Source organism: Ornithorhynchus anatinus, chromosome 8 (assembly GCF_004115215.2).
Source record: "Ornithorhynchus anatinus isolate Pmale09 chromosome 8, mOrnAna1.pri.v4, whole genome shotgun sequence".
Lineage (NCBI taxonomy): Eukaryota > Metazoa > Chordata > Mammalia > Monotremata > Ornithorhynchidae > Ornithorhynchus > Ornithorhynchus anatinus.
Window position 1 is genome coordinate 16711389 of NC_041735.1, and position 22045 is coordinate 16733433.

Sequence of the window (22045 nt, forward strand, 5' to 3'; positions counted from 1 at the left end):
TCAAACAACATACTTGTGGAAGAGCTGGGATTAGAACCCAGATCCTTCTAACTCCCAGGCCCATGCTCTATCCACTAGGCCATGCTGCTTCTCTACAAGAAATAATTCCGAGCACCTGGTGATCCTGAAATACCACACTGAAAGCCAGTAATATTAAGAAATATTTTGGGAAGCAGCATGGCATATTGGATAGAGCAAGGACCTGGGAGACAGAAGGTCATGGGTTCTAATCCCATTTCTGCCACTTGTCTTCTGTGTGCCCCTGGACAAGTCACTTCACTTCTTTGTGCCTCAGTTACCTCATTTGTAAAACGGGGATTGAGAGTGAGTCCCACATAGGACAGGGACTGTGACCAACCCGATTTGCTTGTATTCAGCCCCAGGGTTCAGTACAGTGTCTGGCACATAGTAAGCACTAAACAAATACCATAATTATTAGGGGCTCTGCATGTGGGGTGTCTGCATGATTTGGCCTCTGGAAATGTGTCTCTCAATGAGGAACCCCTGGGAGATGCACATTCCAACGGTCTCCTGCAGTCTGTTTACTCCAATTTACTATGGCAAACCAAATAACTTAATAAAACGTTCAGAAAGACTTGGAGGTGGAGGCAGAACTAGTGCTTCAGGGCTCCCAAGACAACGCGGCAGAGTCGGGTTTGAGTTGAAAATGAGGGGGCTGGTGCAAGTCGGGCCGGATCCCAGGCCAATTCTGGCTGGGTCCCAGGCAGTAGTATCCACACACGGAACATGCTCAATTCCAGGAAGGGCCACGGTGCATGTGCAGCTGTCTCAGAGTACCTGTGTCAAGCACAGCACCCCTGGGAGTCAGCCCCAGGCTATTCTTCCAATTGAGCAACGTTCTCATTCCCACATTGAGCTCCCCACAAAAATAGGAGGCTGGTTGGGGTGGATTGAGGGAGGAGGGGGATCTGCCCAGGAGCTTAGTTCCTACCCAACCTAGGCCGTGGGCAGGGGATACGAACTAGGGTTGGGGCCCAGTCCATAAGGCATGCTGAACCATAGTTAGTCTGCTGGAGTTCCAGGGGGTCAGAAGAAATAAGGAAGGACTGAAGCCACTAGTTGGGAACACAGAATCAAGCTACGAGAATTAATGGCCTTCACTCCATTTTGATGGCCCACGTTTAAGTGTTGTCATTTATTTCAGCCATCCACAAGCAGAATGGCTTCTGGCAAAACGTCTCAGCACTCCTGAACTTTGCTTCGTGGAACAAAAACTGAGTAAACCTGAAAACAACTCCGAATCCCACCCTACATGGTTTCTTCTGATACTCTTTGGAAGCACAGGATGTCCGCTTTAAGGAGATGAAACCAAAAGTAAAAGAAACGGGACATGGACCGGGGAGACTCCAACAACGCCCTGCCTTCAGACTCTTAATCTCTATGCAGCAGGCAGAGAAACCACCAGGTGAAGACACGGATAAAAACCCAAATGCTAATCCAGGACATTCTGAACTCTTTACAGCCGGCTTGGCCGTGAAGCTGATGGTGACGGTTTCACTTGATGCAGTGAGGAGTGATGTGAATTAAACCGGGGCAGAGACTCATGTGAATTAAACTGCTCTTTCTGATCGCCCAAAGATGACATGGTGAGCTATTCTGTGACAGATGGGAGGAAAGGGGAAGTGAGGGAGGGAAAGGGTGTGTGTGGCGGGGGGTGACTGTGCAGGAAAGCCAGACAGTCAATAACCAGCTGGAGAATTCACAGTGCATCTAGACCAGGATTTTGCTCTTAGGGTCCTTGTTTCGGAGGAGGCAGTGTTTGGCCCCTCAAGAAGCATTCAATCTAATAGGAGAAACAAGACAGACTTTACGGTCACCATGGTCTACATTGAGATATGCGAGAATTTGGACAAGACAGGACCTACTGCTTCCTTTTCTGGCTTGGCCCTCCCTTCACCCTTCAACTGTGGATTTCCCATAAGGGTCTGTTCTGGGGCTACTAATTACTCTTTTCGATCAACCAATAGTATTTAATGAGCACTCGCTGATCTCTCTACTAAGCCCTGGGGAGAGTGTAATAGAGTTGGTAGGCACGATCTTTTTCGCTCCATATTCACTCTCTCTAGGAGATTATTCATTCGTATGGTTTTAGCTCCCCCTTCTAATGTGGATTCCTCCCAGCTTACTCTACCTCACTAGCCCTGTCCTTTTCCCTGATAATCTTTTATCTACCCAGGCAGGGGATCAAGAAATGGACTTAGAGATCGACTCGGTTCCATTTTGAAGAAGCCAGACAAACCCAATCCTATCTAGAAGGATGGATGTGCCCCATTGCCTTCTGAATCTAGAGTGTAAGTGGAGTGCAAATCAAGACTAACGAAAGTTCACATCTCTAAAGAGGACAGACTACTGCCTTGACTTTTGGACTGGCTTCTAAATTGCTAAAGGACTCAGCTCTGGACTCTACAAAAAATGACTGCAGGTGAAGCTGGGTGGAATTGGAATGGAAAAGAGAAGGAAAAAAATGGGATGGGAGGAAGGAGGAGGAGGAGAAGGAGGAGGAGGAGGAGGAAGAAGAGGAGGAGGAGGAAGAGGAGGAGGTGGGGAAGGTGGAGAAGGTGGAGAAGGTGTAGAAGGAGAAGGAGGAGAAGGAGGAGAAGGAGGAGAAGGAGGAGAAGGAGGAGAAGGAGGAGTAGGAGGAGTAGGAGGAGTAGGAGGAGTAGGAGGAGTAGGAGGAGTAGGAGGAGTAGGAGGAGAAGGAGGAGAAGGAGGAGAAGGAGGAGGAGGGAAGACAAGGACGAAGAAGAGGGCAATGGGAATGGGGAGGAGGAAGGAGGAGGAGGAGACGACGACGACGACGAGGAAGAAGGGGACAAGGAAGAGGGTGCTGGGGAGGAAGAAGAGGAAAACAAGGACAAGGAGGCGGCCCAAGTTGGAAATCCGATCAGTAGACCAGGTAAATGTTCTGTGTGTGCTTGTGTGGGGAAGGGGAAGGGGGCAGAAGGAGCTGACCCACAAAACTTGGGGCCAGACCCAAACTGAGACATTGCTTCAAGCAGTGATGGTCCAGATGATGGTGGAAAGGGAAGGGGAGGAGAGCAGGGAAGGGAAAAGCAAATAAGGGAGTAGGAAAGAGAAAGAGGAAAGATGAGGAAGGAGGCAATTCCTAAGAGAAGCCCCGAGCTTTGCTCTCTGTAGGGATTCAATGCTTCCTCACAGCCCAGCCTAGCTTCCATCATTCAAGAAAGGACTTGGGTTCTAATCCTGGCTCATCCATGTGTCTGCTGAGTGATCTTGGGCATGTCATTTAACTTCTCGCAACCTCAGTTATCTCATGTGTAAAATGGGGATTAAGAGTGTGAGCCCCATATGGGACAGGGTCTGATTAACTTATGCTTTGCTCACAGTATGTGCTCAATATATATGACTGAATAAACTTGTATCTACCCCAGTGCTTAGAACAGTTCTTGGTATGTAGTAAAGGCTTAACAAGTATCATTATTATTATTAACTAAGGTGACTGGGGCTCTGTGGGAAGCCAATGGCATCATACACATTTCTGCCTATCAAAGATGGCAGAAACTTTTAAATACAAGAAATTGGTCCAAAAGATGCAGTAACAGCTAGCAGACCAGCTTTCAGGACCTGTCACACAGGAAACAGGACTATAGCAGGTACAAATTCTTCCTGCTGGAGTAGCACACATGCTCAGTGCGACCAGGGTTCTTGGAGGATGGGGCAAAGATACATTAAAGGGTGGCAGGGTAAATTCTCTAATTCATTTGAAGTTTCTCTGCTGATAATCATAATTGTGAAACCTGTTAAGTGCTTACTATGTGCCAGGCACTGTATTAAGCGCTGGGGTTGATACAAAATAATCACGTGGAACACAGTCCTTGTCTCAGAGAGGGCTCACCGTCTAAATAGGAGGGAGAACAAGAATTTATTCATTCATGGCTAACAGTCTAAATAGGAGGGAGCACAGGAATTGAGTCCCTATTTACAGGTGAGGAATCTGAGGCATAGAGAAGTTGTGACTTGCCCAAAGTCACACATCAGGCAAGTGGCAGAACCGGGATTACAACCCAGGTCTCCAGACCCCGAGGCCTGTGCCATGGGTGGCCTCAGGCTCCCGCCCCCCAAGCAGCAGCGAGATAAACAGAGAGGGCACAGCAAGGGGCCCAGGAGGCCATGGAATTCAGAGCACCCAAAGACAAAACCTGAACATCCCAATGGCAATAGCTGGCAAAGGAATTAGTGTCAGAGACTGGTTTTGCCCTCCTGGATCCCCAATGTAGAAAGAAACAAAGGAGTCAACTCTTCTAAAGGGGGAGGCTGCTGAGGGAGGGAGCAAGCCCTCCCAGCAAGGATAAAGCTGAGTTGGAGAGTGGATGATACAGAAGGAGATGGCAGGGGGCCTCAAAAGAGTCCTCTTTTGCTCCCTCCCCATTGACAGCTCAAATGCTCCACTGGTCTCCTGGCCTAGAACATCTTGTCCTGCTGGAGAGTGGGTGATCAACTCCCCGGCATCTTGTAGGGTATATGGGTCGGTACTGCAGGGCCCCAACTGGGGCTTGGTGTGAGGAAAAAGGGGAGTAAGGGCCAGACATTTTCAATTAACCCATAGTATTTATGTACCTCCTATTCTGTATTAAGCACTTGGACTTATTTAGGGCATTTTTCTCAACTTTTCTGAGCCTTCGCTTTTCTTTGCAGATTTACCAGCTAAGAGGTGAAAACAGACAGCAAAGATCTCATCAACTCCTTGCCCTCTCTTTCCTTAAAGCCTGCTCAGCAGCCCTGGTAACCAGGAAACAGCTTCATTAGCCTGCCACCAGGTAGCTGGACACTGCTCCTTGTAGGGAGGGACATGTCTACCAACTCTGCTGTATAGTACTCTCCCATACGCTTACTACAATGCTCTGCACTGTACAGTAAGCACTCAATACATGTCATTGATGATGATAATGACTGCCTGGGCAAAACAGCTAATAAAATAGGCCACAGAAAAGTCTTGACGGTCCTTTGCCAGAAGCCAGATCAAAAGCAGGTTCCAGTAGCTGCTGGAGAAGAGATGAGCATAAGGCAGGAAGCAGGGAGAAGCTCCTTCAGGATAGCAAGCACCAAGCAGACATAAACCAATGTTGCCTCCACAACTGAGGGAGAAAATACTTCAGCTGGGATAGAAACCACCCCCACTCACCCATTCACTTCCCATCAGACCCAGCTTCAATGATGCCCAGTTCTTGGCTCTATTGTTCTCATGTTGAAATCAGGGGGGGGGGGGGGGGGGGGGTGGTAAACAGTGCATTTTCCCAGGTACCTACTATAGACATTCTGAAGCTAGAAGGCACTTAATAAATGGTTTTTTGTTTGGAGCTTTTTTGCAAGGTAGTAAGACTTAGTGACTTTCCCAGGATTACAAAGCATGCAAGTGGTAAAATCCAGAATTAGAACCCACATCCTCTGACTCTCGGGCCCATGCTCTTTCCACTAGGCCATGCTGAGAACCTTACCCCATGTAATTTCAATCCCCCTAAGCCTCTTATTAGGGACTACAAGTCCCAGAACCCTAGAGACCCAGAGACTCTGGGGTAACAATTTTAAGCTAATGGGCCCCTGATGCTTTAGTCAGTTAGAAGCCTATTATTTCAGTGACTGAACACACACTGAGCTCTCTCTCCTCCCGGTGCCTTTATTGCAAGTTTTTTGCCACAAAGCATTGGCTGGGCACAGTTAGGCTCCATTCTTAAACTTGGGAAAGTGATGAGTTGCTGGGATTAGTGGCTTTGATCAGTCAGAGTCTGTTAACTGAACGCTTTTGAAACTGCAGACCTACAGTTCCCCCTGCATCCCAGACATAAGACTGAGGACAGGTATCAATATAAGTGCTATAGGAGGCTAATGGGTTTATGTGCCTTGGGATGCTGGGAATTAATTGGGGAAGACATGTTAGAAGAGGCAGACATTTTGGGGGGCTGATATGGTAAGGGAGCTCCAGCTAGGGGGACAACATTAACTGAGGGGATGGAGGCTAGAGAAATGAGAAAGACAGAGGTACACTTGGGTGGGCTTGGGAGGGACAAGAGTTGCAGGTTGGGCATTAGCGAGTGAAGAGAGCAGATATGTACAGTAGAGTGGGTTGGAAGGCCTTGAAGCCAAATTTGAGTAGTTTTTTCTAGAGGCAGAGCAACTCAGGGAGTCAGTGGAGGGTTCTAAGGAGAGGAGAGATGTCGGCATGAATTCCAGTCAAGGGCCATGGCTTAGACATGACAAATTCCAGTGTCATTTTAACCTGGATTTGCCTCCACTGGGACATGGATGGGGATGAAACTGGTTTCAGGGAGGAGAAGCGGGGAGAGGAGAGGAAAACTGGACTCTCCTCCCTCGTTGAGGGGCCAGGCCTAAACCCTCCACCACCATCCCTGCCCACCCAAGGGAAGGAGAAAGGGGAGGGGGGAGGGAGCCAGATCTCCAGTGTTGGGGATGTGCAGCTGTCTCAGGAAACTCCCTCCAGAAATTGGAGTTAAGATCTTAGAGCAGTTGAGGTGTCAGACACCTAGTGCCCCCAGAATGTTAAGGTTCATAAAGTCCAGCTCTGGTGGGCTCTGATCCTCCCCTCCTGCTGAAGGTGAAGGAGAACAAATTCCCAACTGCCAGGACAGAGGGGCAGGGAGGAATGGGGGTGGGGGTGGGGGCATCTGTGCAGTGCTAAGAGGCAGGGGGGTTCATGAGGGAAGTGGGCAAGGGGGAGAAGGAGAAAAAAAGTAAATAGCTGAATTCACTTCCTTATCCAAGGCAAATCTGATCAAACAGGTGTTCACAAGAATTGTTAAAAGCTGTACAGCCACAAAGGCAGGGAGAGGGGTGGGGGTTTCTCCTTGTAAGGAACCTGCTTCCCACAAGGATGGGAGAGAAAAGAAAAAGAGAGATGGGGGAGGGTGGGAAAGTGAAGGAAATAGGAGCCAGCAGCAAGAGTAGTTGCACTCAACTGATGATACTGCTTCTCACCTACTCTGCCCTCACTGAGTTCCATGCTAAATGGGTCTTTCTGGATGTGTGCATAGGCGTGTGGGTACATGTGTGCCTGTCTGGTGCTCCCTCCTTCTCCCGTCTCATGTTTGGACAACTGGCTTTGTCACCCATCCCATTTCAAGCTCCAATAAATCCCCTCAATTTAGTAAAGGAACCTTTAGTCTTGGGGAGAAGGGGAGTGGGAGACTCAAAAAGAAAGTGAGAGCCAGAGTGAGGAATTACTGTATAATTGAATAAGATTCTAGAGGAAGAAAAAATTACTGAAAAGTCCTCACAAACCCTAAAGGAAATGGGTGGTGCTTTGGGACCAATACTAATGAAGTCAGTGGAAATATCCTGGGGAGAATCAGCAGGCAGGTCTACATCAGAGACTCCAATTAATCAATAATATTTACTGAATGCTTACTGTGTGCAAAGCACTATACTAAGCACTTATTCCTCTGAGTGCACGTGGGCTACAAGAGCTTCCCAGCTGCATAGGGTGACCTGGAATCCCCCTGTGCTCCAGGAAATAGAGGTGGGAGAGGAGAAGTCCTGCAGGCTCCCAACTTTGAAAGCGTCTCTTTCACCCAGGTCTATCTACCTCCCTCCTTCTCAGAGCTGCAACCTTTTGACCAGGCGGGTCAAGGGACCATTATCCTGGAGTGCCCACCCACCAGGGCAGAGTCATACCCTGTCTTCCTACCCATCCGTCCCCCAGCCCTGGCTAAAATAATTGCTGGGTGGGCTTCCTGGAGGTGGTCCCAGACAGCTCTCCACCTCCTCTCCTGCGGAGGTTATCCAGGGATCTGAAGGAAGCCCACCGCAATCCATTATCCCAGGGAATGGGATTTACAGCCAAGCCTTTCTTGTCACACCGGAGGTAGGAAAGACAAACACAAGGTCAATATTTATTTTGGGGGCTAATGTTCCCACTGGGCTTTCTCCAGCCACTTCTCCCTGACTCTCTTGGAGGTGATCAAAGGGCCTGAACTACTGGTAATAAACTGGGAAAACCTCTCCAGTTTTCCCTGTGGCTTATTTTGGGTTTGCTTTTCTAACTTCACACAATGCATTCTGGGATCATACTGTACAGTCAGATGCCCTGAAGGGCCCTCAAGAAGGAGTATGACTTGGTTACTGAACGGCAAACTACAAGCCTTCATCTCCAAAAAGGGGTTTGTTTCAAACCCAAAAGGAGAACACTGAAATGACTGGGAAAATAAAGAGCTACACACTCCTGTGGAAGAGAATAGCTGGGTTTGTATGGCCACCGAGGGCCAGGAGACAGCACCTCTTTTTAACAGGACAGCCAACGCCTTCACCCGCAGCCCAGTCCCTTGGATCCCTTGTTAACCCCAGCCCAGAGGTGCAAAGAGATCTAGAGCTTTTCTGGGTGCATCCCACAACCTCCCTCCAAACCCAAAGGACAGCAAAAAAAAAAACCACCTCTTGGCCCCTTTTTTTTTCGGATGGTGAAAATTTAGGGATAGAAGTAAGGTGATATGATTAAAGTCACACAGCACACTAAGGACAGAACCAGGTCTAGAATAAGGGCATTTATTAAACACTTACTATGTGTCAAGCACAATATCCCAGACAGTCACACTGGACCTGATCCTGCCCCACATGGGGCTTATAACCTAAGAGGGAAGGAGAAGCGATATTTGGGCCCCATTTTACGGGGAGAAAACTGGCAACTGAAAGGACTTGTCTAAGATCACAAGCAGGTCAGGGACAGAGCTGGAACTAGAACCATGCTGAGAAAAAGTCTGGCCTAGTGGATACAGCATTAACCTGGGGGTCAGAAGGACCTAGACTGTAAGGTCGTTGTGGTCAGGTAATGTGTCTGTTTACTGTTGCATTATATTCTCCCAAGAGCTTAGTCCAGTGCTCTGCACACAGTAAGTGCTTGATAAATATGACTGAATGACCTGGGTTCCAATCCAAGCTCCACTATTTGTCTGCTGTGTGACCTTGGGAAAGTTGCTTCATTTAATAATTAAGGTATTTGTTAAGCAATATGTTCCAAGCACTGTTCTAAGCGCTGGAGTAATAATAATAATAATAATAATAATGGCATGTGTTAAGCACTTACTATGTGCAAAGCACTGTTCTAAGCCCTGGGGAAGATACAAGGTAATCAGGTGGGGCTCACACTCTTAATCCCTGTTTTATAGATGAGGTCACTTTGACACAGAAGTTAAGCGGCTTGCCCATGGTCACACAGCAGACAAGTGGCGGAGCTGGGATTCGAATCCACATTCTCTGACTTCCAATTCCTTGCTCTTTCCACTACTTCATTTCTCTGTACCTCCATTACCTTTTCTGTAAAATGTGTATTAAGACTGTGAGTCCTACTGTGAGACATGGACTGTGTCCAACCTGATTACCTTGTATCTATCCCAGTGTTTGGTACTGTGCTGGCACATGGTGTTTAACAAATAATATAAAGAAAAACCCAGGATTCCTGGCTCCCAGGCTCATATTCATTCCACTAGGCCATGCTGCCTTTGGATAGTCAGAGAAGAGGTTAAAGTGCCTGAATGGACTGCCAGGAGAGTCCTAGTTTTCTATTGGGTTCCACTGCCTCCTTCCTGTTCAGAGAGAACAGCCTTTGGTTGCTACACTGGGCCTAAAGACCAAGATTCTTCCTTACCATTCCCTCATAAAAGGTCCCCAGGTTTTCACTAACCCTCTCTCTAGCCCAGTTTCCTCAGCCGTACTGGCAGGAAGGGCTCGCTGCTTTCAATGCCAGCTTCGATGACAAGCATTTCCCTGGGCATCCTCTCCTGGGACCTGGGAGAACAAAGCCACCTGGCACTAGGCCACCCTGGAGGTGAATACTCCTTTCCCTTTCCTTCAATGAAATGGACATCCTGTTGGAAAACCCTTCCCCCGAACAAACCACCTCTACACCAGGGCTGAAGGAGGAAATATTCACCAAAAGCCTTCAAATAATAGAGCCTCTCACTAGCCCTTCCCAAGTCCGGGGAACCCCATCTTAATGATAAAAACAACCCTGGGGCCGGAAAGACATTGGCTGTGAAGCATGAAAGATGCACAAGCCTCTTTTTCACTCTCCTTGCTGTTTGGGTTTCTGGATTTTGGTGGAATAGAGTGTGGGGCTATGGCAGGCAAATACTCCGTTCCCCAACAGAAGCAGGGTAACTTGAGTGGTGCACAATCACTGCTGGAGAAGTCACTGCGCTTCTATCCTGGCAGAAAATTCTCTGTTCTCCCCTGCCCCTGCCAGGTTTGGGCAGAGCCACCAGCCAGCAACTGGGTCTGGCCTGAATCCACCGGGAACTCCATTCTGAGCAGATTCTGCATAGGCCTGGGTGGTCCTGCTGAGGTTTGTAGGTCTAAGGCCCATGAACAGGGGGTGGCCCATTGGAACAACCATGGGCATGTGAAAAAACCTGTGGCCATGCCCCTACAGTCCTTCCTCCTGCCCCCTGGCCCAATGCATCTCTGAAAGGGAGAGTGCCAGGAGCCCGGAGGTGGCAGGGGCTGGGAACTTCAGGGTGGTCCCAACATGCGCAGGGCTGTACTTGCCCAGCCTAACCCCTTGTCTGGCCCCAGCTGACCTCAATCAATCAGCCAGATAGGAACCACAACAGAGCAGAGGCCTCACCGTGGAGGGACGGACAATAAGTTTGTGGGGGTGTTCCTGAGGATGCAGGCAATAGCCCAGCCTTGCCTCCAGGAGGAGCACAGGAAAGTAGAGAGGACAGGTCGACCAGGCCAGATCTTCCTTTGGCCAACCTATCCTGGTTTACATGCCAACTGGGAATCACAGGCAGTTCTGAGCCCCTGAAGGACCCAGGGAGCACTGGTTGGATTGGGCAGGGTAGGTGAGAAAAGGAAAAGAGGACATAGGGATGGGAGGAGGGAGAATCGGGGGTGAAGTCAAATTCACATTTACCAGGGAGGGAGAATTTTTGGCTCCCTCTTTGCCAGAATGGGGTCAGAATCAGTGAGGACTCAATATCTTAAGGAACCAATCAAACCCTCCTCTGCCTGAAGAGCTTGGAGAGTACAGTAGAGGAATACTACTTTCACTCTATGAACAGGAGAGAAAAGAACAGTCCCCAGCTGAAAATAGGACCTTGGTTTCCAGCTACTCCAAATGCCCCTTCTCAGGTGCTAAATAAATGCTTCTGAACAAATTAATAGTGGCCGAAAGGTGGTAGAGGCAGAGGAGAGAACAATGCAGAACTGGGGCAGGGATGTCCTGGTGTTGCTCATCAGATCAGAGAGATCAGTCTTGGTGCAGGAGGGGCCAACAAATTCATATTTTGGGGTGCCGTAGAGGCACAGATTACAGGCAGAGCTGCCTAGCTCAGAGGACCAAGTAATACTGTCCTCGCCCAACTCTTCTCTGCCTCTGCCCTCCATCTTACACAGCACTCGGGGTGGGGAGGGACTGATGTGTGGCACTGGGGTAAAAATTCCCATCGTTTCTGAGAACGTTAGTGAGGAGGGCACACCAAGAAATGGAGAAACCAGTCTTACTCTGCCTTTCCAGGGCTTTCACAGCAGAATCAAAGTGGGGCCGGAAAACCCTATAAGAGGCAACCACTCCACCTGCCTCCACACACACACACACACACACACACACACACACACACCAGGAGCTGAAGAAGCCACACCCTCTGGCCTTTTCTCCAACCCACTTCACCAATGACATCTAATACAATAATAATAATAACAACGATGGCATTTGTTAAGTGCTTACTATGTGCAAAGCACTGTTCTAAGCGCTGGGGAGGGTACAAGGTGATCAGTTTGCCCCATGTGGGGCTCACAGTCTTAATGCTCATTTTACAGATGAGGTAACTGAGGCACAAGAGCAGTTAAGTGACTTGCCCAAAGTCACACAGCTGACAAACGGCAGAGCTGGGATTAGAACCCATGACCTCTGACTCCCCAGCCTGTGCTCTTCCCGCTGAGCCATGCTGCGTCAATGGACAGGCAGATAATGACGCTTGGGTTTCAGTCCTTCCAGCTCAGGTTCATGACACTCTCTCACTCTCACTCCCACCAGAGTCAGAATTTCCATGTTTGGAATTTAAGTTCAGGAGCAAGAAATCCAGTTGCATCACCCACACGCCCTCTTCTGTACCATGGTGACCCAGCAACAAAGCACCTCTGTCCACCTAAAGTCCCAGTGAAGGGCAAGACCTTCACATTAGCGCCCGAGGGTGGGTCAGAGGGCCACCTGTCCACCAATGACTGGCTGGCCCGGAGGTCCACTTCCAAACCAATAGCAGAGTGGAGAGAGTGGGGCTTTCCTCCGGATGTCTGCTTCATCTTTGGAAGCCAGGCTTTCCTTAGGGACTCCAAAAATCCCTGACCCAAGGAGCCAGAAGTCTGTTTCAACTTGCCCTACACAAGTAATCCGTGGAAACCAGCTGCAGGCTGCATCTCCAGAACCTCAGTTCTGCTCCTGCCAATTCTCATTTACCTGACTGCTCCCACTACAAACACAAAGGAGGACCACAGGCTCCTGCCATCCCTGCTCTTTGAAATTCCTCAGCACTCTGACATCAGCTTGAGCTACAGGGCTTTGAACTTAATTTTTGTGACATCTAAAGGAAGCTCCTGCCTCCCTCCCCACTCTGCCTTTGCTGCCCTCTACCCTCCCCAGACTCCCAACTCCTACCACCACCCAGCCGTGTCCTCTGCTCCTGAGGGGGCCAAGCCCAAATCTCAGAGCTACTGCTTCATTCAGCAAGGGTACCCTCTGCCCCCCTTCCTAAAAGAGGAAAGGGGTAGGAAGATTTGCCTCTCCTGGTTAAAAGAGGGGAAAGACAGCATCCCCTTCTTCAAAATCCCAGGATTGCAAGGCTTACCTAAATTTCAATTTGCCCATCAGGGTCAAAACTCACCCACCCCCTCCCCTAATCTGGCTACTCCCACCTACCCACAAAATACAGGGATAGGCTCCCTATGGGCACCAGCTCTACAGTACTTTCCCAACTGCTTAGGATAGTGCTCTGCCCACAGTGAATCCTTGATTTTTTTTCAACCAGCAGTTAACTAGAGCACTCTCAAAAGTCCCCCATAATCCCCAAGAAGGAAATTGGTTCTGGGCTCTGTCCAGCCCCCACCCTGAACCTGTTTCCCCCACCTCTCTCCTTCAGGTCCCAGGTGTAAGCCCTCCTGCTAAGGCATAACACTGGCTCAATCAGCCCCCGCCCCTACTGCACCCACCCCTACAAGTCCTGCCCCTGCTCGGGACTGGGTTGCTGTGTGTCCTAGCAGGAGGCCCCATGCCAAGCCCAATGCTTGGAGGTAATGAGGTTCAGGCTGACAGAACAGGTTATAAGTGAGAAATCCAGGCCTGGCACCAGTCAGTCACCGGCTCCAGCATAAAACAGAGGCTGCAGGCCACTAACTAAGTCCAGCAAGGTTTAGGCTGGCCCGGAGTGCCAGCCTGAATCAATGTCTGGTTCTCAAAGAGGGCAGAAGAGGGAACAGAGGGGATGAGGGAGGAACAGGGCAGAGCCCACACAGGGTCCCAGAGCACCCCCACCCCCTCTTCCAGCAGGAATTTAGACTGGGGGATGGAAATAAATAATAATGGTATTTAAATGCTTACTATGTGCCAGGCACTGCGCTAAGCGCTGGGGTGGCTACAAGCAAATTGGCTTGGACACAGTCCCTGTCCCATGTGGTGCTCAATCTCAATCCCCATTTTACAAATGAGGTAACTGAGGCATAGAGCAATGAAGTGACTTGCCCAAGGTCACATAGCAGACAAGTGGTGGAGCTGGAATTAGAACCCATGACCTAGTGCAGCACCCAACACAGAGTCCAGAAGAACCTGCTATGTGTACTTGAGGAAAATGTGGTGGGCTCTTCAGAAGCACAATCCTTAATGCCAGTGAATGAAGCCCGGGGGAGCTGAGGCCCAGAGAGCCCTGCCCTGAGGTCAGCGTGAGAGGAGAAATCTCTTCCCTCAGTCTCCTCATCCTCCCACCAGAAAGATCAACATGATGAGAAGACTGAGGTGCTGGCATGGACATTGGAGCTGCTGCCCACCCTGGGATGTCACAGGACAGAGAACATCGTGTCCCTCAGGGAAAGTAACTGAGTTCACCCACAGGAATCTCTTCTCCCAGAAAGCTGTGGGCCTTGGTATAAAAGTCACTCTCTCTGGGAAGTCATTATTTCTTGTATTTCTTCTTCTTGGTTCCCTCCCACCATCCACCCACCCACCCACCCAACTTTTGGACAGGAATCATATCTATCTTCTCTATTACACTGTACTCTCCCAAACACTTAGTACAGTGCTCTGCATACCATATGTGCTCAATAAATGTCACTGATTGACTGACTGATGGTAGCAGCAGTCCACATTTACGGACATTGAAATGTAATGCTGGCTTTACAGCCATGACCGATTTTAGCATGTTCTTAGGGAAGGTCTGTGAATTTTAGGATGGTTGGCAGCTCAGCCTTCTGCCCTATCTGCCATCAGCTGGGAAAAGCAGCTGAAACTACTTAAAAATTTAGTATAGGCCCACAGACATTTGAGGGAGCCTAAAAGAAAATGGGCCATGGGTAAGCAAGGAAGCACCAAAGCCCTGTACCATAGAACTGGCCTTGTGTCACTGCAATTTCCTGTCAGCTAATGTACACTCACTCCAGAACCTCACTGGGGGGCTCCCAGAGGAGCAGACCAAGCTGATGTGCAGGGTGAAGGAGCCAGGGCCCTGAGGCTAGACCAGATACCATCTCAGAGCTACTGACCACACTTCTCCCCAAGCCTGGGCACTCGACCCCGACAAAAGCAGACTAGAAGGGTTAAAAAAGAGTGCAGTGCACTTGTTTGGATTTCTCTCTTACTGCCAAACCCGAATCTCCACCTGGCACCAGGAATCCAACTGTGCTTTCTCCGCTCTGTTCACATCACCAAATACAGCCATGTCAGAGCCCGGCTGGCCCCAGAGATGCGGACAACAGGGGGTGGAGGGGAGAGGGTTATTCCAAAGTCCTCACCCTACTGCACACAGCCCCACATACCCGCCCAGACATGCTCCCTTCCCCCAACTGCACATCAGTTCACATTCCACTGTGTGTGAGTGCACACATACAAAAACATGCACACACACACACACGCCTAAACACCTCTCTCGGCTCCCCCACGCGTACCCCTGAACAGGCACACATGCCATCCCCCCACCCTAATGCATACCCCCATCTAAGCAATTTTCCCATTTTAAGATTAGCCCACTGCACCCAGCTGGAGGCCACAATCCAGCCCCACCAGGGCCTCAGAGCCTCTTTTCTACAGCCCTATCAGGCCTGTCTGCCCTTCCTTCCAGTTCGCTTGTTGCAACTTGAAGTTGCTCTGAGCCTGGAGCAGCCCAGGGAGGAGGAGTGAAGGAGAGCAGCCCATCTCAGATCCTGCGCTGTGAGGCCCAAAGGTTAATCAGCCCCTGTCCAGAACTGAATTCCCAACCAGCCTCCACCAGACTCCCACCAGCAGCGAGGCCTCATTTGGCTCAGACACAATAGAAGGAGGGGGCAGGGGGCACGGGGGACTGGACCACCCCCAACCCTGCCAGCTTTGAGACCGCTGAGTGAGCTGGCCAGAGAACCAGCTAAAGATTGCAGCAGGGATTGTCTCTATCTGTTGCCGAATTGTACTTTCCAAGCACTTAGTACAGTGCTCTGCACCCAGAAAGCGCTCAATAAAAGACTGAATGAATGAATGAATGCAGCAGGAAAGGCTTCTCTCAAGGAGGAAAAAGGCCAGGACCCCCTGCCCTGCACAGTTCATACAATTTATTTATATTAATGTCTGTCTCCCCCTCTAGACTGTAAGCTCGGTGTGGGCAGGAAATATGTCCATTTTTGGTTATAGTGTACTCTTCCAAGCGCTTAGTACAGTGCTCTGCACCCAGTAAGCGCTCAATAAATACGACTGACAATGAATGAATACACAGGAGTGGCTTCCCTAAGGCTCTGATTCCTTCCTCCCAGGTGCTCCCAGCCAGCCAGGCAGGCCCCTGGAAGTCCTCACCTGCCTCACTCTGGCTCCCAACAGGTATGTTAGGAATTTCCGCCCCAGACCTGCCAACCTGGGGAAGCCAGACAGCCAGGTATTAGCAGCATTTCTTCCAACCCCCTCACTTTCAGCCTCTCCTCAGTGCCAGCCCCAGATCACTTCACTACAGGCTACCTTGGCAGCCAATCTTGGCAGGGTGGGGGAGGAGAATACATAGGGAGGGGAGTGGGGGAAGAGAAAATCCAGGGAGAAAAGTAAATGTGGTTCAGAAATGAAGCCACCTTTAGCTCCTGGATCAACAATGCTCTCCACCTAAGGATCTCAAAGTCCTACGGTTTCCCAAAAATCACATGTCACTGAGTTGAAAATTGTTAGGTCCAAATCGGCAAAATGGAGGTTCTACATGCCTCATGAAGTGGAGAGGCCTAGTGGAAAGAACATGGGACTGGGAGTCAGGAAATCTGGGCTCAACTCTCAGCCCTGCCACTTGCCTGCTGGGTGACCTTGGACAAATTACTTGACTTCTCTGTGCATCAGTTTCCTCATCTCTAAACTGGGGGGAGTCAATTCCTGTTCTCCCCCCGGCACCCATCCCACACCCCCTTAGACTTAGACTGTGAGTCCCAGACACGACCAGGACTGCGGCTAATCTGATTTAACAAGGCCCTTGGCACACAGTAAACACTTAACAAAACTGCAATTATTGCGAGCTCAAGAGGAAAACTTCAAGGATGGGAGTCAGAAGACTCCCAGTCAGGAGTTGGAAGTCAGGAGAGTCCCAGTCCCTATTCAGATCACAGGACTTGAGCAAGTAACAACTGATCTGTACAATGAGGCAATAACTCCTGCCTCCCAGGGATATGCTGCAGATAAACTCCCCCAGAGAGCCCAGACATAGAGACCTCATTATTGTAAATGTACTTTTAAGAAACCTTTCAAGGCTCTTTCCTGCAAGTGGTCCCTGGGGGGCCCCACAATCTCCACTTCAAAGACTCCCTTGTCCCCTTGAGGGGAGTGATAAAGGTACCATTTACTGAGACCCTACAATGGTACAGAGCAGGGCACACCAAAGAAAAAGAACAATCCCTGTCCTCCAGGAGCTTACAAAGCTCATGGGGCAAAATACTTGATTATTCAGTAGGTCAAAGGGTAAAACCACAGCTACAAATGAAAAGCAAAAGCAGGCCAAGAGAACAGAGGGACACACAGATCCCAGCTGCCGGGTAATACATCATCACCCTAACCTCCAGTCTCTAGCAGAGTGGGGCAAACAGTGACAAGAGGAAAGGACTACCTATAATGTATAGGGGGCAAGAAGGGCGAAGACCAGTGGCAACGTGAACTAGACGTCCAAGAGAGCAAGTGTCCACCTAGCTGAATTCCACATGACAGGCCCTTCTCTGCTCTTATCTTGTGTGCTCTCGCTCTCACTTAGCCCTTGGAAACCCAGATTTTGTATCAGGCCACTTCAGCAGGAAGTGTTCCCCAAGTTGGGGGTGGGGACAGGCAGCACGGTTTGCTTCTTCTGCTCTCCAGCCCCAGCAGTTCTATGAATTACAGGCAGCCCCGGGGCTTGGCAGGGGCTGCTCCAGGACACCTCTGGGGTCTGGACCTACCTGAGCCCCAGCAGGCTGAGCCCACACTCTTCTGTCAATCCTGACCACCAAGAAAACACTACTCAGGCAGGCAGAAAGAAAGATAGCTTCTCGCTTGCTCTACAGGCTCAGAGACTAACTTGGCCAGAATTGAGATCGCCCCAGGCCCAGATCCCTGGGCCACTCTCCAAGGGGGAGATGGTGGGAGAGGTGACATGAGCAAGGAAGATTCTTGCTACACCAAGAGGATAAACAGCATCAGAGCCCGTCAGATAAACCAGGCCCTGGCACGCAAACCAGAGTTGGCAGAAACCCTGGGGAACTGCTTAGTGTGCCCCAGGGACCTCTTTCTCCACTTTGGGTTCCCCACCCCTCCACCCCGGCCTTTCTAGAGGTGAGAGGTTGGAGACAACATCCCCAGCAGCAGACTGGGCTTGGAAAAATACCAGCTAGAAGATGCTTCACATGCAGCGGGGAGGTGATAAGGGAATGTTAAATTCCTCCTTAGGTCAATGTTAAATACTTTACAATCCATAAAGCAGAATTCTAGTTACTAAGGAGCAGCAAGGGGTAGGGGCCTGACACTGGGTAAAACTGACTGATTAACTCTGAACAAGCTCCCAAAACCCTGACTGAGCAAAAGGAGAGAACCCCACCTCCTTTATTCATAGTCTGTGAGCCCCTATAGAGACAGGGCCCATGTCTAATTCCCACCTGTCTACTCTTTACCAGGGCTCAATACAGTGCTCTGCACACAACTTAACACTTAATAAATACTATCACTACTACACAAGGCAAGAGCCCCAGCTGGTGTTGGAGATCGAGGACCCCCCGGGGGACGGATCCAGTTGTCCTAAGATGTGGACACTAGGTGAGCAGGCTCCTACCTGGCCGAGGTCCAAGGTGACGTTGATCTCATTGTACTCCAGGCCACGGGACAGCGGGGGGCTCTGCCACCAGCGCTCCGTTCCGTCGATGGCATTGGTGACCGGGTGGGCTTTGTTGCTGTTGGCCGCTGTGCAGATGTCGCAGTACTGGCCCTGGCAAAGGAAAGAAAGCGAGGGTCAAATGGGGCTACTCAGACAGGTGCTGCTGAGAAAGACAAACACACAAGCACACAACACCAGTCCTGCCCCCTCTCCCCTCATCAATCCAAAAGCTTACATCCACCATAATGATCCCAGTTACCAGACTGGTAAGGAGACCCTTACCCAATGCCAGAAGTTACTTGGTCCAGGTGACAGGGAAAGGATTTTAGTACTGGGGACCATGTGGAAAAGGAAAGCAGGTTTGGAAAACTTGTCACTGAGCTGGTAAGTTCCTAGACTGTGGCTGCAAGGCTGTGGGTATTTGTTTTGGCCAAGGAAATGTGACAATGGGGATTCTGTTCCACCTGTTCTTCCGGGAGGCTCTTCACCACTCAAAACCTACCCTCTGCCCTCCAGTGTCAGCTTCAGACATTTGGCCGCCTGAGGCAGGGAAAAAATTGCCACCCTCTCAGCATGGCCTAGTGAAAAAAAAGGACAGGACTGGGCATCAGGAAACTTGGCTTCGGATCCCAACTCTGCCTCCTGCCCACTTTGTGACCTCAGGTGAGTCACTTAACTTTTCTTTACCCTGGTTACCTCATCTGTAAAACAGGGATTAAGTGTCCATTCTCCCACTCCCTTAGGCTGTGAACTTCATGTAGGATAAGGACTGAAGTAGCATGGCCTAGTTCATTCATTCAATTGTATTTATTGAGCTTACTGTGTGCAAAGCACTGTGCTTGGGAGAGGAGAAATAAAACAACAGACACATTCCTGCCCACAATGAGCTCACAGTCTAGTGGCAAAAGCATGGGGTGGGAATCAGAAGGACCTGGGTTCTAATCTCAGCTCTGCCACTTGTCTACTGGGTGAGTTTGGGCAAGAAACTGGATTTGATCCAGTTGTACTGCATCTGTCCCAGTGCTTAGTATACCATTACCAATCACTACTGGAAATTATTATTATTATTCCAGAAGACATCAACATGTTATGGCAAACATACATGCAGCATAATATAATGATGGCAGGTGGAAGCCTCTGGGACTCCCAAATCTAGAATGCTTCTCCATTTCAGGGGGTGTGGGGAGACCCCTGTCTCACCCACTGCATCAGAGCCATCGTGTTCTCCCAGGTCCCTGTTAACCAGGGCATTGCTTCTGCCTCTGATGAACTCTATTTATTGCCATTGTTCTTGTCTGTCTGCCCCCCCCCCCATTAGACTGTAAGCCCGACAAATGGCAGGGACTGTCTCTATCTGTTGCCGACTTGTTCATTCCAAGAGCTTAGTACAGTCTTCTGCACATAGTAAGCGCTCAATAAATATTATTGAATGAATGAATGAACTGCTTCCCCAACCAGTCAGCGTTCTCGGGGCCGATTCTAAAGTCAACCCTGACCCCTTGCAACCTCCAGTGTTCCATTTCATTGGCCCAGCTCTAGCTAAAACTCAGCCACCTCATGTAGCTCTCATCTCCAGCAGGCAGGTAAAAAAGCTCATCTTTCCACCTACTTAAGACAGCCAGAGGAACAAAATCCAGACACTGCCAGCCGGGCAGGGGGCATCGTGCAAGAGAGAAAAGACAAGAGCCTTGACCAAAAAAACCCAAACAAAACCAAAAAACTCACAAAGGCATACTGAGCTAAGGAGGGATAGGGGGCTGAGCAAGAAAATCAGTTTTCAACTCCTTTCAAACGGTCTGATGTAGTGAGTCAGTCTCCTCTCATTGCAGGGAAACTCAGTACTGCCCCAGGGGATTCACCTGCAGGGCCAGATTAGAGAAGCTTCTCTCTAGGGGTCCCTGGTCAAGTGCCCAAATGGCTAAACGTGCTGCCTCTTGGGATGCTTCCTCTTCGGATACAGATAAAAACATGCTGAAACTCTACCTGACCTGAACAAACCACAGATTTCACAGATACTCATGGGCCTAACCTCTGGCGCACAATGTTCCTGTCTGGAAAACCGAGGTGCATTGCCCCAGCCTATGCCCATCAAGGTAAAGGAAAGGATTTGTAACCTGCTGAGAGCCTGCCTGATTTAGTAGCTGCAGAGCAGGAAGTGCAACGTGTGTGAATAGAAAGTGATGGACCACAGAGTCCACCCGCTTTCCTGGAACCAATTTTCATTTGGTGTGTTGGATTCAACAGCAGACCTTTCTGGACAGATACTTCCACTCCTCAGTTTCAGTCCTCTCTGGCCTGGTTAATCTAAAAGCCCAGGGACCTAGCAAATGATTAGGCTCTTAGATCCCTGCATCAGTTGACTTCATCTGTCCAGGAAGACAGCTAAACTGTTTATCCCAAGGACAGTCCCTCTTCAAAAGAGGCAGCAGGAAAATCTAGGGTAACTGTGGAAAGCTGTTTATCCAGCTGGCTGCAGTTGGATTTTAATATTATACCAGACACCTAACCTTCAACCTATCTTTCTAAACTTCCCTGCTTAACCCACTATAAATCCTACCTCAATCCCCTCTGGGTGACAGTAAAGTCTTCATCCTGTTGGTGAATGGGGATTACAATTTTCAAAGGGAGACAAGAATTCTCACTAGATTCCCCATCAAAAGACGGTTAAATCCTACGTGGAAAAATCCTCAGGATTCTTCCTCAGACGCACTCTCGTTGTTATTACAAGGTACCTCTGGCAGCTAATCACTGCAAAGAAAGAAGAAACTGGAAGCCACCCACTCAAAACCAAACCCTAAGAGGCCCTTTGATACCAATGCTCCTCTGAGCCATTGGAACACTGCTCTGCAGACGATTGGAGGCTGGCCCAGAGGGGCTGGGCTGCTAGGTTGGCTACCACACCTGAGCTGTGCTTTAACAGCTTTGAAGCAGTGTGGCCTAGTAGACAGAGCACAGTCCTGAGAGTCAGAAGGATCTGGTTTCTAGTCCTGGCCCTGCCACTGGTCTGCTGTAAGGCCTTGGGCAAGTCGCTTAACTGTTCTGTGCCTCAGTTATCTCATCTGTAAAATGGAGATTAAGACTGAGCCCCATGTGGGACATGGACTGTGTCCAACCTGATCAGCTTGTATCTACCCCAGCACTTAGACTAGTATCGGCCACATAGCACCTAATACTATTGAAAAACAAAAAAAAAACCCAGGCAACTTACTCTTTGGTTGGAGTTACACAGAATCCTGGGCCAAGGGGACTTTAAAGTCTAACACCCGACATCTTCAGAATTACTACTACTAATTTGTTTAGGACTTACTATGTGCCAAGCACTGTGCTAAGTGTTGGGATAGGTACAAGAGAGTGAGGTTGGACACAGTCCTTGTCACATATGGGCTCACAGCCTGAGGGGGAAGGATACCAGGTATTGAATCCCCAATATACGGCTGAGAGAAGCAATACAGAAAAGTTAAGTTACTTGCCCAAGGTCACACAGCAGGAAAGTGACTGAGCTGGGATGAGATACCAGGATACCA

The 22045-nt window shown here is 49.6% G+C and overlaps 1 protein-coding gene and 1 long non-coding RNA gene across 2 annotated transcripts in view; one reads left to right on the forward strand and one right to left on the reverse strand.

Annotated features, from left to right (window-relative positions):
* Positions 1-22045, reverse strand: part of LAMA5 (laminin subunit alpha 5) — a 118392-nt gene that overhangs the window by 89675 nt on the left and 6672 nt on the right. Inside the window, exon 2 of the mRNA XM_029070671.2 lies at positions 18480-18632. Coding sequence (XP_028926504.1) covers positions 18480-18632 — 153 coding nt within the window. The remainder of the gene's footprint in view (positions 1-18479; positions 18633-22045) is intronic.
* LOC114813782 lies at positions 2843-4972 on the forward strand. Its single transcript, XR_003761526.1, has 2 exons — positions 2843-2917; positions 4678-4972. It is a non-coding gene; the product is annotated as an uncharacterized LOC114813782 (long non-coding RNA).